The sequence below is a fragment of the Haemorhous mexicanus genome, chromosome 1 (genome assembly GCF_027477595.1).
Source record: "Haemorhous mexicanus isolate bHaeMex1 chromosome 1, bHaeMex1.pri, whole genome shotgun sequence".
In the NCBI taxonomy this organism is placed as follows: Eukaryota; Metazoa; Chordata; class Aves; order Passeriformes; family Fringillidae; genus Haemorhous; species Haemorhous mexicanus.
This window is the reverse complement of record NC_082341.1, coordinates 24,303,942-24,321,236: the sequence shown is the minus strand read 5'-3', so window position 1 is coordinate 24,321,236 and position 17,295 is coordinate 24,303,942. Positions and strand designations below refer to the sequence as shown.

Below are 17,295 nucleotides of genomic sequence, written 5' to 3'. Positions count from 1 at the left end.
TATGTCCAACAAGACAGAAAGACCTATAAAAGTGGTCATTTATCATTCCCTTTTCCATGCAGTCCATGATTTATCATCAGAGGAGACATATATTCTTTTTCTACTGTATCTGTTTTGATTTAATTTTTCAAATTTTCTACTGCCTCAGGCACTTCAGAATAATAGTTTCATTTGTCCTGGTTTCTAAACATATTCTTGCACTAAACCAAAAAAAAACAGTTGCATGTAAAGTAACTAAATCATAAAGATAATAGATTTGACATTGCAAATTCTTCATTAGCTCTAAATAAAGCAATCACCAATTGAGAGATATTTTTGCTTCACAGGAATGACAGAAGGGGCCGAGGTGAAGGATGAACAAGAGGAAATCATTCTGAAAGTGATGCCATCATTTTCAGAACAGGGAGGCTCTGTAGTTTTCCCCCATTCAGTGGAGAGGTTTTGTCAAGGCAGCCGCAGTTCTAGTCCAGCTACACGGGTTCTGCTCCCTGTCAGGACATCTAGAGTTGCACAACTGAAGGTGGCTGTGCAGCTGATGAGATGTTGGAGTGCTCCTGCCAGCAGTGAGCCTGGACAGAGCAGGACAGCACTAGAAGAAAACTGGGGCCAGCATAAAAGCTGCATTAATCTGTTGTGCTCAGCCTATACAAGGTTATTCCATTGATTCACCTGGCAAATATGTTAAAATTGATTGCTTTGGATGCATGAGAAGGGAGGGTTATATTCCTGGAATGTTACTTTTTGCTCTCACCACACCAGACTTTCCTTCCTTTTGTTTCTTACAAAGGATGGGGGCAAAGTGAAGGGTCAGGAAAAACAGATTCTTTCCATTAAAACATCAGGCTGTCTAAAACTGACAGTTTGCTAGGGTGACTTACTTGCAACATCTGACCCAGCTCCAGCTTCACTGATTCCCAAGCAAGCCACAAAATCACCAGCTATTGTTGGTACCAGGAACTGTTTTTTCAATTCTTGAGAACCAAACCTACAACAATATAGCAAAAAAGATAGAATATTAAAACCCTATGAAGGTAAATTTTATTCAGAAGTTAGTTACAAATTTTGTTCTACCCACACAGTGATCAATTTTCCTATGACTACATAAAAGCTGTCCCAGAGCCAAAAGATAGAATAAATACCCTCCAAAGCTGTGATTCAGAGTCTTCACCAGAAGTGCAGTCACAATCATTTCAAAGAAGTTTTAAAAAGTATTCAGGCATCTTACTCCCACAGAAATGTGTGGTCTAGATGGCCAAAATTTATCTTCATAGCTATTGCTTTAAAAGTTCCAGATCTAAATAAACATAACCCCTGAGGATTCCTCCCAATGCTCCTGCACTACTCTGCAACCACCAGGATGGAGGACCTGGTCTCTGTTTTCTTGCACCATCTCTTTGCCAGGTTTTAGTGGTGACTGAAAACTTTTGACAAGTGATGGGCACCATCTGCAAAGACCTGTATTTAAATTATTTCTATTTCACATCTACATTTAAATCACGCAGTAAAATCCATTAATGCTTCTTCCAGCTGTTCTTTTATCTCCACAAAAATTAAAAGGGAAACAGCAAATTGTGGATCGTATTTTAACAAAAAATTTCACTTGGCTCTATTTAAATTCAGTTAAGAGGCACATGCTGTTTTCCTGTTGTTTAGAAGACTGTATCCATTTAAGATATGCTACATCTCATTTCATGCTTGATTTTGTCCTAATTAAGATTCACTGACTTCTTCTTGCAGCGAGAATGGTGAGTTCATGGTCTAGCTCTTGGACCTTTCTTGTGGGACTCAAAAATTCCTTGGGTCATGAAATGTCTTGTGCCCAGTAATCCATAAATTCAAGTTCCTCCTCAGCCTCCTCTTTGTTGTGAGGCTTCTCAGGTCATCATCACCACTCGCCCCTTAGGCTCACTGGGGCCTCCTGCTAAACCATTGTCCCAGTACTTCCAAAGCAGTGGTGCTATTCAAGCTAAGACTAAGTCATCCCCTCCAACTAACCCTGGCACAAAGGACATGGGACAGCCAGAGAACAGACTGGGATCTGGCAGACACTTCCATTTGGTGCACACAAGGAACTGAATTCCTAGTGCTGACCCTGCTGCAAATCACAGCAGCAATCCCAAATAAATACAAGAAGCAAGTTTGGAGTGCCTACTCCTTCCTCTAGCATACTGGAACAAAGTACCCATGATTTTTAGGCAGCAAACTTTGGTTTTTAATTTTCCATGGGGCCTGATTAAGTATGGCCAGCTGCACATTCATCAGTCAAAAAAAAAAAAAAAAAAACCCACAAACAGCCTAACCAACAACATGGAAAATCAGATTATGAGAGCAGATAGTGGTGATTTTTGGCAATGTTTTCTAATGCTTGAAACTTTGCTAACCTTCAGTATTTCAACAGAGGATTTTCACAGCAAGAACTTTGCTTTGAGTAATATTTTTGGTTTGATGTCTTTCTTTGTTTTGAGTTCCAGAAAACAGTTCAGTTCTTTCCAAAAATATGGTTATAGAAGATGTTGTTTTGCAATTAAAAAAAAAAAAATTATTAGTTGGGGAACACTATCTTCAGAAGATGGTGAGTCTCTATGCCTTGCAGGGGACAGCTAGCTTCTTGCTCAGCTGCTAGCATTTGTGTTAAAAATATGTCACTTTTGTAAAATTCTGCCCATCTTAAATTTGCTTACTATTTGCCTATAAACAACAGGGGTGGAAAAAGGGTAAGTTCACTGCTTAGTGCTGAGACAAGCAGCTCCACACTGATTTGATATCACTACAGATGTGACACCCTACAGGCCTGCCTACAAACACTGGGAAATGCATATCATTCCCTGCCTCAGCTAGGAGCTGCTTTCTCCACCTATTTGTCAGCAAGAAGGGCAGTATTATATCTGAATGCATTTGAAAGACCTGGCAGAAAGTTATGTTCCAAAACATCAAAGGTCAGATCACTGTAGACAAAGCATTATCTATTAAGTTCTTAAATTTATAAAGTGTTACTGCTTCACTGAGGGGATTCTGGGAATTACAGGAATCACATTCATGGAGTCAGTTTGTGGGTACACTCAATATGTGCTGGATGAATGCTGAACAAAGCCCAAGGTTATGAAAGCCAACAAAGAGCTACAGAGGATTTTTTTAGGGGTTGATGGTTGATTCCCACATTATTGTTTGATTTGTGCAACAATGCATAGCCAAGGTGCAAAATCTGACTTCTCTCTATGAACATGTTTAGCATCCCCACCATACAAGATACTTTTAAAGAAAGCATCCAGGACATGGGTGCCATTTGAATCCATGACCCAGGACAAGCACTTGGTCTTCCCACTACACAGCATGAGGTAAAGATACACACAGGCAAAATTTCCTGTAGCAAGCAGATTTCTCTTTTCATTACCAAGTTTCACTTTTACATGTGTGGGGGGGCACTGCACTGTATAAATAGCCAGTGGAATTGCCTCAGCAGTGGGGGAAAAATTCAATAATACAGATACAAACTCAACTAAAGATTTCATCAAGTTAACAACAATTTCACTGTTATTTTCCAAAAACTTCCACTTTAGGATTTCACTAGCACAAAGATGCATAACTTCACAGTTTTACTGTGAAGGCCAAAAAACTGCAATGGAACAAAATCCCATTTTCTTTTACCCATAGATTTTCTTTAAACCCCTGAATAAAAGGCTGTCATGAGGGCAAGTCAGTACTGTCTGAAGTCTTAAAATACTATTCTTATTCTCAGTGGGACTATAGCTAAGGCACTGTTGCAAGAGACATACAGAACTGCATGAATTTAGCAAGCCGTTGTTACATTACACAAAGGAGAAGAAAACTTTAAGAAAAATTCATTGTAGATGAGACCGCCAAAGTCACACATATGGCAGGATAAGCCAGTGCCAAGGGAATAGAGCTTATATTCCAGACTCTTCAGTAGATTTACAGGCATTTCCATTCAGAATGGGGAAAAAAGTCAACAAGCCCCTAAAAATTATCAAAAAATCCCTAAAATGTTCTTCTGAGCAAAACTTCCTTTCTTGTATACCTGTTTAGTGCAGAGAAATTCCCGATTTCAACATAATTATTGGAATTTAGCTCCCACCCTCATCTTCCAGAATTTTAGATGTATCCATATTTGAGGGAATTCCAACTGCTAGATCAACCAGTTGCCCCACTCTAGTTTTAAGAACTGCGGTTGTGACACAGAATATCTGCAAAACTCCTACATTAAGAAGTTGGTAACTTTTATTGAGGGAGGAAAAAACCACAACAATTTAGATTAAGAAAATGCAGGAGCCTAAATGAGAGTAAGCAATTAACATGGGAACACTGACATAGCTGATGAGAAAAAGAAAAATTATTAATTGCCTAGAATGGGCATTTTTAGGAAGCATGACATATGTGCTACAACTTTAGGACTGACACCTTGCAAAGCTGGAAAAAGAGCAAGTAAGTTATAAAGCAGAATTAGACTGATCTTAATCATTACAACTAAATGCATCCTTAGTATAACTGCACAGGGATATAAGAAAAAAAGACAAACATGAACAAATTGGATTCTGGAATTAAATTTTTTAAAATTGGTTGTGGTACCAATATTTTGTGTTTGTAAACATATCATCTACTACTCAACAAGGTTTATGTTTTAACATATAATCCATATAACTCTAGCATTAAAAAAAAATGAAGATAACGTATTTTCTCCCCTAAAGCAAACTGAGAGAAGTAGAGAGTAGGTTCTTTCCTCAGGCATTACTAGGAAGTAAATCTACAGTAAACAGTATTGCTTTTTTCTATTTATAACAATTGGGATTTAGGTTAAACCAAACTTTCTGAAAATTACCTTGTAAGAGCAGGGGTAGCCATGCCAGTTTGCACTCCAATGGCCATGGGAATACCTCCACAACGGATATATCCCAGCTCTTCTGCCACTGCAATATTATAGGAGAAGTCCAAACCCATGCCACCATATTCTGAGGAAAAAACAAATCTGTCATTCTCATATTCTAGACTGGCACAAGCAACAAGAAAAACAGCAAAAAAAGATGTTGTTACTGCAAGGACTGCCAACTTTAACTGCTAATTTTAAAGTATTTGACAATTACCAGCTTCCCTTTCACAAAAGCAATACCACATTATTCTCTACAATATTGAGAACTGAACTGAGAATGACACCTGCTCTAATTATCTATGTGCACATCAGGTCACCTCTGAGTATCCTAAGTAGCCTCATTACTTTTACTGGAAACAGCAGGAAGAAGTGACATGCTGTTGCAAATGATACCAGAAGGCAAAATTATTCTTTCCAATAGCAAGGTCATATGAACAAATCACACCACAAGGTAATAATAAGTGCTTTTATTTCCCCATGATAACACCTGACACCCGCTCTCATCACACAATGCAATCATCTTTCTCAGACACAGCAGCCAAGTCAGCACGGAGTGTGACCACACGCAGGTCGTGTTTCTGTTCTGAATTACTGCTGTAGCTCAAAATTCATGTTAGACACAACTGCAGTACTGAATGCATTTATTCCACACCCTGCACCCGCTCTGTGCAGTGATTAAAGCACTCTTGTTCACAGGGAGCTGACAAGCTGGGGTGCTGGCCTGGTGTCAGCACAGCCCATTTCTGCCCCTCTCCCCCTAGCATTCCAATCTGCAAATTCAATTAAAGAAGAAATTATTCTTCACCTCATTCCCATGCTCAGTGCTGATAAACCCACTACATAGTGAGGCACAGAAAAAGGCTACGTTGCTATGATGGATGAGGTAATTTTTAGCTGTGTTAAATAGCTTATAGTCCAAGAGAAATACAGTGAGAAAGTGAAGGTTAAGGCTACTACTTGACGTCAGTAGTTGACTGAGCAGCTTTGATTAGATAATGCTGCTTCTTTTCTTTTCCTTTTAGCTTCTTTGAAGACCGGCTAAGAAAATTCCAAATTAATAGATACAAACCCTCACCCCTCACACACACAATAAGGGGCAGATGACCCTCGCCTGTTTTCACTTGCTGACCTCAAACACTGAGCACACCCTTCCCTGACCTGCTCTGAAGTTTTCAAAAAACACCATTAAATAAAGGTCAAAACACCACAGTGCATATAAACATGGGGCTTTGCATGCTATCATCTGTTTCCTAAACCCACAAAACCTATCTTTGTGCATCCTTTCTTTGCTGAGAGGAAAAACACAATAGGAAAGGCTAAGCATAAAATTTGGTTTCCAAAAACATTTGTCCTTAGGTCATACTGAATAGTCTAGACTGTCAGAATTAAAAAAAACCTGCTACTTTACCAACCTTTTGCTTGAAAATACTGTTTCTCAAAAATGCAAAATTAAAGTTCCTGCTGGGAGCTTAAGCAGTACAATGAAACATCAGCAATATGGAAATGTGTTTAACAAAACAGATAATCTAATTTTCTTGCCTTTACACAGCCCCCATCAATAAATGCTCTGAAGAGCAGTACTGTATGTGCATGTAAAGGCAAGACTATTTAAAGATATCTGGCATGAGAGAGATTTTCCTAATTTTTCACGGATCTATAGCAGAATTATAATAGATAACCTCAGTTCTGGCACCTCGCAAATCCTTTTCATTAGATTTTTTAAAATTTTATTTTAAATCAGTCAAAGCTTTTATTAACAGACTATTGTTATTACTGATTTTACCTTTAGTTTGTTCTACCAGGCAGTTATATTCCCATCTTTCACTTAAATTTCACAGATCAAAACCTTAGTTTCTTGATTTATCCTAAGTAACTCCCCAGGAGGAATGTTATGTACAAAACTGACCCAAAGAAGGGCTACTTTATCCAAGTATACAGCTTAGAGACATTCCTTGTCCATACCACAATCCATTGTATATTACCACATAACAGACTCTTCTTGCTCTCATTTGAGATAAGTTACTAAGCAGTACACTTTAAAAACAAAATACTGCAAAAGGCCAGCTTTTAAAAGGCTAGCAATGAAATAATTTCTGACCAAAGGGAATAAAGGAGCAGAATGAAGCTTTGGGAGGTGGAGAGGGAAGTCCTGCTGGGCAAAGAGATAATAAAATCCCAAGATTTTATAATCTGGGGATGGATAACACAAGAGACAACCACAGATACAGGCAGGAAGGGCAGAAGGAAATGGTAAAACCATTATTCAGACCACACCTAAGCTTTCATCAGTTCCAAGAGCCTAGAAGTTAAAGTGTCATGGAGAGATGTGAGTGATTTGATGGACAATGACAGGGAATGTCTTTTTGAGCCCCGAATACTTGATCAAGGTGGAGACTGATTTGTCAGGTCAGTCTGTGCCATTACATCCCCGGTAATTCAGGTAACTTAGGCCGTGCCTAAACACAGTTGTGTCCCATCTCTTTGGAGAACTGGCCCTCCACACTGAGCCAGGCTGCCAGTGGCATCACTCACAGCATTAGCAGGCAGTGCTGGCTACAAGCACCAAAGAAATTTCCTTTTTTCCTCAGTTCCTAGTGGCAGCCTGGTGCTCGCAGACCCACTGCCAACACTCCAGGCAGCGATTTTGGGGCTGGTGCGAGCACATTTCCCTCCATGTCATGGGACTCAGCTCTCAATCTGAGACAAAACCACCAAGCCATTCTTATTTCCATCTGCTTCAGTGATGATGGTAAAAGTTTTATGAAATTAATGTTCAATTTTTATTTAGGACAGAAATTTCTCTTTTTTGGAATAATTCTTATTTGCAAAAAAGGCAATTTGCTGGTGGTAGTTGGTTTGTATTCACCAGTCTCATCAACAAACACCACTTCCTGGAAGTATCTGTACTATGAGGTAATGCTAATAGGTCAATTAAATTTTAATTCAGAAGAGCAAACACCACGCCTAACATAGGAGTGAAAATTTTAGTGAAATTTTTGGTGAAAAATCCATACTGAAAGAAATCAAATCAATTCCAGATTTGATTGCTTTACAAAACATACAAACGAATACATACACACACAAAAACTCCTAAAAAATAAACCGCAAAAAACCTACACCAAAAAACTCCACATCAAAAATAACAAAGTATCTTTAAATATTCACATGTAAAACATTTCTGGGGTAAATACTTCATTTTACTTTAAAATGAGATGAGAGACCTTTAGAGAATTGTTTGGCTACATTACCAATTTTAATTTGCAAGAAAATTAAAACAACAAAGCACAAAGTAGATTAAACTAGGCAGAAAGTCTAATGCACTATTGCTTTTATAGCTGAAAACAGGTAGAAAGAGGCAACTCAACTATGTTCAAATTGTTACAGTTTGATGATAATAGTACAACTTCCAGCTGTTAAATGGCCCAATACTATATCTTATCCATTGTCAGATTTCAGGTTCTTTTATGAAGCAATTAAAATATAAGGTCCAAAGCAGAGAGCACAGAAATACACAATTAAATAAAGATTCCGCACTGCAGCCCATGGGCAGGACCCAAGCTGCAGGAAGGAAAAAGTGTGAGGAGGAAGGAAGAGCAGAGAGGATGTGCTGTGGACTGACTAAAACCTCCCATCCCCACCCTGCTGTGCTGCTTGGGGTGGGGAGTGAGGTAGATGAGTCAGGAATGAAGAATGGAAGATGAACCTGGGAAGAGGATGGTGGAACATCCTTGCTTTAATTTGCCTTTGCTTCTCATCACACAAATCTTTTTTAACTGGCAGGAAATTAAAATAATTTTTCCCCAGCCAAGTCTGCTTTTTACTGTGATGGTAACTGGTAGCCAATCTCCCTGACTTTCCTCGACAGCCAGGCCTTGGCATTGTATTTTCTGCCCTGTCCTGTTGAAGAGAGGGAGTGAGTTAGGGGCTGGCCAAGATGAACCCACCACACCATGGTCAGCATATTGACCTATTCCTTTAAACTGGATCTCTGCTTTTCTACTAATCACCACCATCATATTATTTGAACATTCCCAACCCACAAAAGCTCCTTATTTTATACAGACCAGCAAATTTTTACATGTGATGTTTGTAGAAACTGGCAGTGGAGTAGGAAGCCAAAAGAACACAGTGAATCTTAAAAAACATTGGTTTTAAAAGACACAAGTGTACATTCTACTAAATCTGACAGCTTAGCATATCAGGAGTTTTACATGTGAATTTAGAGTAGATGGCACAGATGATGCCCAAAACTGCAAATAAAAGAGCAAGACATGATCTCTAGTTGCAACATGTCAAAATGGAAGCCCTGGTGAGAAGACCAGTTGGAGAAACAAAGGCACAGAAAGTCTATGAAAAAGGAGTCATAAAGGCAAATGAGAAGCTGAAGTCTTTCATGTAATCATTTCACTTTAGTGAAGACCAGAGCATTTCTTGCCACTTGTTCAAGAGGACGGTTCAAATATGACTGTTCCATGATGAGACAGGCTTGAAGTCTCTAGTCAAAAATTTGTAAGAGTTTACAAGTGCCTCTATTTGGAATTTGCTTCTGAATCCCATCTAGCAGCTGTTAGTGGGAATGACAATATCTGTGGTGAAAAGGGTCTGTAAGTGAATTGAAGCAAGGTGAAACAGGTGGTCCTCACATTATTTTAAGAATGTAAGTGAGCCTGGATAAAGGAATGGTGATAACACAATGCAGCTGAATCCAGAACTCCATTTTAAATTCTTATGCTTATATAATTTATCTTGTGTGTTTACATACTTTCCAAAGTTTCAGTGAAGTGTATCTACACCAAAGAAAATCACTCAGTATTATTTCTACTCTGGGCATCTACCTCATTCCAAAAAACCCCAAAATGTGCTCTCATATTTGTCAAAGACAAAACATGAATCAAATCCCAATTTGAAGATAGGTCTGAGAGACTCCTATATTTGACATTAGGATGACAAAGCTAATTGCTAGTTTTCATTACAGCCTACATCAACAGAAGCAAAATTTAAGCTCTCAAACCTTTTTTACCTGTCATAAATATGGTTCAAGAATTTCAACTCCAGAGAAGTACAAAGAGCCTTGAATCTACATAACTGCAAATGTCATCAGGTAGGACAGTACAGAAATCCATATCAGAATTCCTTTCCTCTGCTTTATATTGAAGGGATTTAAAGAATTACCAAAGGTGTACTCTCTGTCTTGTGGAATTTCCCATAAATCCATTCTGAAAAGTTGAGACTGATGAAGCTCAGAAAACACCTCCTGCCTTCTTGGTTATTTGCTTCAGGCTGGGTGAAGATGGAAAAAAAACCCTCATTAAGAGTAACAGAAAAGCTGTGAGTCCACTTTAGTCTTGTTGAGAGTAAGACATTTCTATTTTTGGGCTATTTCTTCCTCCCAGATCAATTCACACCAAAAAAAAAAAATCAAAACAACAAACTAAAAAAAACCAACAAAGGAAAAACCTTCAGACACAAATAAACCACTGTAAAGTTCCTTTTAACAGATTACCTTTGTAAAAGAGACCAAACTCCCCCAATCTGAATGAAATTTTGTCCCAAACCAGGAAAAATTATAGTGCTTCCTGATTTTATTTGTAAAGAAAGATCACAGTCACCTTCAGTACTTGCTCTCTCACAGGTAAACCTTAATCCAAAAATTTCAGGACAGGTAAGGATTTACTCTGTTAACCAAACTTTTAGTTTCACTCATGATCTAGCAGCCCTTGGAAAAGGAAAAATATGGATTGGCTTTTCATTACTTTTCAAGCACTCATGGCTGGCATCACAGGTACAATTCCAAGAGCAATTAACAACACAAACTGTGTGTTCCTGCAAAACTTCTTCTGTATTCTGTATTATTCTGTACTGTATGCTGTACTCTGTTCCTTCTTGCTACAGATGTCATCACAGCTGCCACCACAGAAATGAAATTCACTGAGACAAATAAGGTGATCTAAATTGTTTTAGATTAAGACAGATCTACACTATAAAATAAAGGAAAAACTTCTCACACAGTGTAAGAATAAAAACTCTCCTATAACACCACCACAGAGGAACTTGGCAGTGCCTGCCACTGAGCAGATAAATACTACCAATAAGCAGATAAATACACCACACAGACCTGGCCCCAGCTAGGGACAGCATGGACACATTTAAAAAGGGTTCAAAGCTGTGTAGGACACTTTAAAAAGAGAGAGCATTATATTCTAAATCACCAAGTTTCCAACACCTACGCTTGCTACCCTCTGATTTCTGAAACATCCCTCAAACATTTGTAAGTTTTTTTTCTTTTCTAAGTGCTTTTGCAGAATCACCCAGTGACATTGAGTTAGTAATCACATTTGCATAAAACTTTGAGCTCAGAAGGTTATCAGAGCTCTTAAAAACCCTATCACACGAACCCCCAAAAATGTGCATAAACAATGTTATGGGGGAGGAAAAGCTAAGCTGCACGGTACAATAGAATAAAATGTACACATGGCAACATAAGAAACATTAACAATGTAAAAGATGTAGTAGCCAAAACAGAAAAGAGGAAAAAGAAGATCCAAAGTGCACACAGCCACAGGAACCAGCTATTGCATCAGCTCCAAGCCAGAGAAAAACTTTAAGCAACCCCTGGTCACAGACTCTTCAATTGTCTTTTGCCTGGAGTTTCAAATGGAGCTTATTTCCCCCCCCCCCACTCTCCTCTGATACAACATCTGTTCCAAAGAATTGGAATTTAATCAAAGTAGCTTGCAGCTTTTTCTTTAAGGTTAAAGAGCACAGATCTCAATTATTGTACATTTGAAAATGTCAGTCAAACTAAATGCCACAGCATAAAGAAAATGAAATAAACACCAAACACACAGAAAAATGAAGTCAAGAAGTATAAAGGCTGACTATCACCTTTCCTAAGCTTCAGTGGAAAAGCCATGTTACTTCTCCTTGGGACTCTCTTTGGGCAAGCTCATAAACAAATCATAGAATGCAAATTCAAGGATATCACCTTTGCAACCTGCCTGCTGCTTGAGATCAGTGAACCAGCCACAGCTGCCAGCCTCCTTACGTACATCGAGCACACACGTTGCTACCAGCAGGCCACCAGCCCACTCTAACCTTTGCTTGCAGATGCTCAAGTAAATATGCCTGCTCTGAGTCAGGCATATCCAGCAGTGAATGCTTGTTCTCTCCAGCTTAAAGGTGGGCACCTTTCTGATGATCAGGCCTCCACTGCATCAAATCCAACAACTGTTCACTGCAGTCCTCCTGACACAACCATGAGTCAGCCCTCAGAGGCCCTGAAATCTGTCATCAGCATCTGTCAGCCCCATGTAAAATTTTCTTCCTCCCATTTTCTTCCTCCCAAGAAAATGTCTGAACAGCTGCTCAGCTGTCTTAAACCTATTAGTTCACATTGAACAGGTAATAATTAGTCCCACACCTGTACAAGGATGAAGCAGGTATGTCACTTTTATGTGCTGCTGGTGCTTCTATTCAGAACTGGTCCTCTGACATGGTCTGCCACAAATTCCCACAAAAAGTTTACGTTACTCTGCATCACGGCAATTTTTTTTTCAGTAGGACTTAAAGTGGGAATGCACAAATAACATATATGTATAAGGAACATACAGTAATGCACAGACATTCAACCATCCTTAGGTCAACAAGGAAAGAAAGTGGAAATTGACTTATCAATGGGTAACCAACAGAGATAGCCCAAAGAACGTACCCCAGTTTAAGCACAAGAGAGAGATGAGCAACAGGACTGAATACAAGTATGTACATTTGTAAGGAATTTTTCAAAGCTGGATGAAAAGGCGTCACTGTACTCAGTTTTAGTTCTCTATAAACAAAAAGCAGACTTACTGCTTTCATTTCTTTCAGGCATCCAATTACTTTCATTCCTTTAAGGTATCAGGATATACAGTCCATATTAAAAACATCATTCTGTTTCTTCTGAGTTCCAAATAAATAATTAAATGCTTAAGCAATACTAAGTGATTTAGGGATTACAGATTTATTACATTTGCTACTTATTAAAATTTCTTTGCTAAGATTTAATACAAAGACTAAATATTTATCAGCTGAAAGCTATGTTTAATTTTCTTCCCTACAAGATCTTTTATTCCAGTCCAAGATAATAAATAGCTTGTTGGAAATTCACATTTGTCTGATATGGAAACTTTAGACACTTAATACGTCACACCCAAAGACATAAATTTTACTAGTTCACACTTTCCAAAAGTTACAATCTACAAATGGAATTATAAATTGACAATTTTAATTTTGGGCATGGGGGGAGAAACTTGAAAAATGTTAATTTGCAATAACTTAAAAAAAAAAAAAATTCATCATGTGTGCAGTGAGTAATGAAATAAACTTTGGACATGCTCTGGAGCTAGCCTGGCCAGCACAGGGGTTTTAGTTCAGTAGCAGCAAACTTGGAACAGAAGTGCACTGCAGGAGGTTTCCACAGGAATTCCTGATCAGCACAGATTTAAAGAACTAAATGAATTTCCATTAGAATTTCCATTCATGGCTGACTTCTTAAGTCCTTGAGATGTTGGGTCAGACACTGAGAAGAAGGTAACATGCCATCCTAGAATGCCTGCCACACTGCAGGTCAGCACAGTCCCAGCACAGCCACAGCCAACAGATTATTAAAGAGACATCCATCAAGTAACGCTGCAGCCAGAAGCACACCCTCTGTCATTAGATAATTTCCTTGTTTACAAATTCTCTTCAGCTGGCAGCATCTGCATCTGCATGCTGACACAGCCTTCAGTGTGGGCAGGGCTGGGGCCACCAGCTCCACAGCTCCTTGTCTCTGGCAGCTCCCAACCCCTCACCCTGTGGGACAGCCCATCGTGCTGCTGGAGCAGCTCCAGAGGTTTCAGTTCCCAAGTCCAGCAGAAACCAAAGGAAACCATCTTCTGTATTTGTGATTGTTGAGAAACATGACTGGTTTTGGAACTGCTTTCTGCTAGAAAAAGCAAAGCAATAAAAGTATTTCTAGCTGTGAGCAATGGATTGTGGTGAGCTCTTCGAGACAAAACACAAATTTGCAGTTTTCCAGGAAATGCAATGGGTTTGATCTCAAACTGTGAACAAAAGTCAAATAAAAATGAAACAATCTAAGTATTTTTATAATATTAAATTGTATGCTTCTGTCAGGTGACCTCAGGTTTTTTTAAAGACACACAAAGGAAAGATCACAATCAAAACCATTTCTGGGATAAAAATGAAAGCATTTTTGCAATGTCAGAACACTGCCTTTCCCTTTGTTTTCTCTAATAAAGTCAGTATTTTAGTAAAACTGATATGCTTCCGTGCTTTCTCTATTCTTGGTAATTTTAATGGAGAAAAAATTTCATTGACAACTTTTATTTGGTTTAAGGAATGTGGATAAATGTTTTAAACCATATTCTAGAGCTGCAAATATCTGGCTCAGTTCTCATTTTTGCCTATGATTCTGCGTGCATCCTTATCCTTAAGATTTGTCAGCCAGACCATACAATGAAACAGATTATTCCTCTCTGTTTGTAGAAAAGCTGACACAACAGGATTCTGATCTGAACTGCTATCTCCAATGTGAAATATGCTATTTACTATTTTTATTTATGCTGACATTGGAAGGTGTGCTCTGTATGCATTACTGGCCAAAACCGAAAGGATTTTCAGTACAGTGCAAGCATACCACAAAAAAAAAATCCTCATTCAAGATTATTTTCTTCAAAAGAACCTTCTACTCAGAGTGTTGTATTATTTCTATAAGCATTTCATCACACAATGTTGACTCCTCCACGAAATTATTATTGATCAGAATTATCTTTTTCTTCTTATAGATTTGCTTCGGAAATCAGTAACAAATCAGCTCGCAAACCAATGAAAAGCAGGTGGTTCCAAGAGGGAATAACAGCACCCTGCTGCAGACCAGATAAAATTATAATACAGTTTGCAATAAAAACCACATCAAACTGCCTATTACACAATTGCCAGTGTGACACACTGGGGTCCATAACATACCTAGAGATTAATCTAGGGCAAAAGGGAACAATGACTTGGCTAAAGGTATCTGCAGAAGACTGAGATGACTTCAGAAAGCCAACAAAACCTCCTCCTCAGAATATCCCTGTCATCTGCCTTGATTCCCAGTCCTACCTCAATTATAATTAATGATCCTAAGAATTCATGCACCCAGTAGTTAAGTACCCTTTTACTATACAGTTTAGCTGCAACTTTTTACAGCAGAAATAAAATATAGATTCAACCATTGCAAATTAAAGCCTGTAGTAAGGATGCATTTGTACCACTTGCTATTTAAACACTTAAGACTAAAGTCAGACCTCTCCCAGTTCTGAATATTTACAGACCATTCAGGAACCCAAGAAGGGTTCACTACTCAGCTCAGTAATTTACTTTTTATGAGTAGCTATACAAAAAAATTTATTTCAAATTCTTGTTCTCAAAATATCACTCTAGAGTTACATAGCAATAAATGTGTATTTAATATTTAACATACTGAATATGTGGTCACATAGTAAATTTGTAAAGGAATTAAATGTCATTGCTTTCTCCAAGAAATTCTGAAAGGCAAATTACATTAAATCAACACATGTATTGTATTGTTATGGGATGTCCCTGAAACCGAATTTAAAATATTTATATTTTAAAATAAAACAAGCAAAACAATTTTTATTCAGGGCAAAACCCCCACCTTCTTCATAGAAATTCAGAAATTATTCCAGGAGATATTTAAAAATTATTATCTTCATGGCTCAATAATTTAGCCAATAACACACCCTCCTTTCAAATTAAAACAAACAAACAGACAACAAAACAGGGAGGCTGGAGTCCCTCCACCTTCCACTCCCAAGGACACAGATTTTCCAGAGCAATCATGCTTTTCCTATCTCTCCCACACATCTACATGTAGACAAAAAGTGGGGGGAGGGAAAAGTAGCCTTTCATGTAGGAAAAAGCTTTTGTCAAAAAAACTACATATTACGACTAATTTTTTAATTGGTCTTGTATGATGGACTTTCCATTAGATCCATTTAACTGCAAAGAATTTTTAAAGCACTTGCAAGCATCCCTCAGACACCTGGTGTTTATACAGTGTTATGTGTACTGTTTCTAAATGAGTAACTGAAACATCTGAAATAAAAAATAAAATACCATGCAATTTATTGACAAGTAGTGTAAGAATCTCCAGAAACAAAACACACAATCAGAAAATTATTTTAATATTTTAAGGCTCCTTGTCATGTTTCTGAATTTCATAACTTTCCACCTAATAAGAGGCACTATTTTAGAAGGACACTCAATAGTCACAAAATATTTGCCTAATTTTCACATGCACCCATCTATCACTGCAGGCTTCTGTGGCCATGAGACCCCAGTGGGCAGCACAGGCCTGCAAGAAAGGGAACTGAAGAGGGTTTTATTACCATAGGCACCTTTTATCACAGTTAGCCATCTCACTGTGCAGCCACTGTAAGTAAGATTGCTGATGAATCCTTTGTTTTATGTGGTCTCCTCCTGGACATTTCTGTTCAGAGAGAGAAATATTTTCCATCACCTCCTTGTTACTCTTATACAACATCTCCAAAGAGCTTGCTGATAAGCTTTCCAGTATTTCAGAGCCACTCTAAAGAGGTGCTGGGCTAAATTAGTTTCCTCATTTGTGGGCAGCACAAGACACAGGAGGTGGCTGAGGCTGCAGGGATCATCCTGATGACACACAAAGAGCCCATTGCTGCTGGACCCTTGGAGTTCCCCTGCAGCTGAGACACTGTGGGCTTTCCATGCTGCACAGCAGAGGCAGCAGATGTGCACATGTCCGTCCTGGAATGGTTCTGGTTTAAAATGCATTTCCAGCACGATCAACACCTCTAAGAACCCTTAGTCTGGTGGAGACACCAAGCCCTCACTGACTCAGACTGTGTTTATAAACTGCCCAAGAGCCAGGGCAGCTGTTCAAGGGTGCAAAGCAGCTTTTTCATCAGTGTTAGCATGTTCAAAGTGCAGAGCGAGATGCTGAAGAAACAAAGTGATATATAAGCATCTGCAATGTGACCCAATTATAATAAATGCATTACAATTTATAAGCTTCATGATCCTGGCATACTGCATAACCTTTCAGTGCTGCATTATTCTAATCCTTTTCCTCCTTAAGAACTATTTGCTAACTCATTATGATTAATCCAGTGCATAGCATCTCTCAGCATCAGGAAGACCCAAACTGAGTGATTCTGGCAGCAGCAAATTAACGGTGAGCAAAGCAGCAGTGACTGTGCCTCCTTTTTCCCAACTACATCATTCTACAGAACCATAAAGAATGAGAAAGCCCACACCAAAGACATCAATTTATGCTCAACTCTCACCCTATGTTTACAATAGTTAAGGAAAAGACAAATATGTTGTTCATTGAA

At 38.5% G+C, this 17,295-nt stretch overlaps 1 protein-coding gene across 2 annotated transcripts in view; it reads right to left on the bottom strand.

Moving 5' to 3' along the window:
- The window catches only part of LOC132325752 (probable acyl-CoA dehydrogenase 6), a 75,454-nt gene that overhangs the window by 24,663 nt on the left and 33,496 nt on the right, over positions 1–17,295 (bottom strand). For both annotated transcript variants that reach the window (XM_059843329.1, XM_059843336.1), the window contains 2 exons: positions 4,835–4,964; positions 879–985 (listed from right to left, as the gene is read on the bottom strand). In XM_059843329.1, the coding sequence (XP_059699312.1) occupies positions 879–985; positions 4,835–4,964 (237 nt within the window). The remainder of the gene's footprint in view (positions 1–878; positions 986–4,834; positions 4,965–17,295) is intronic.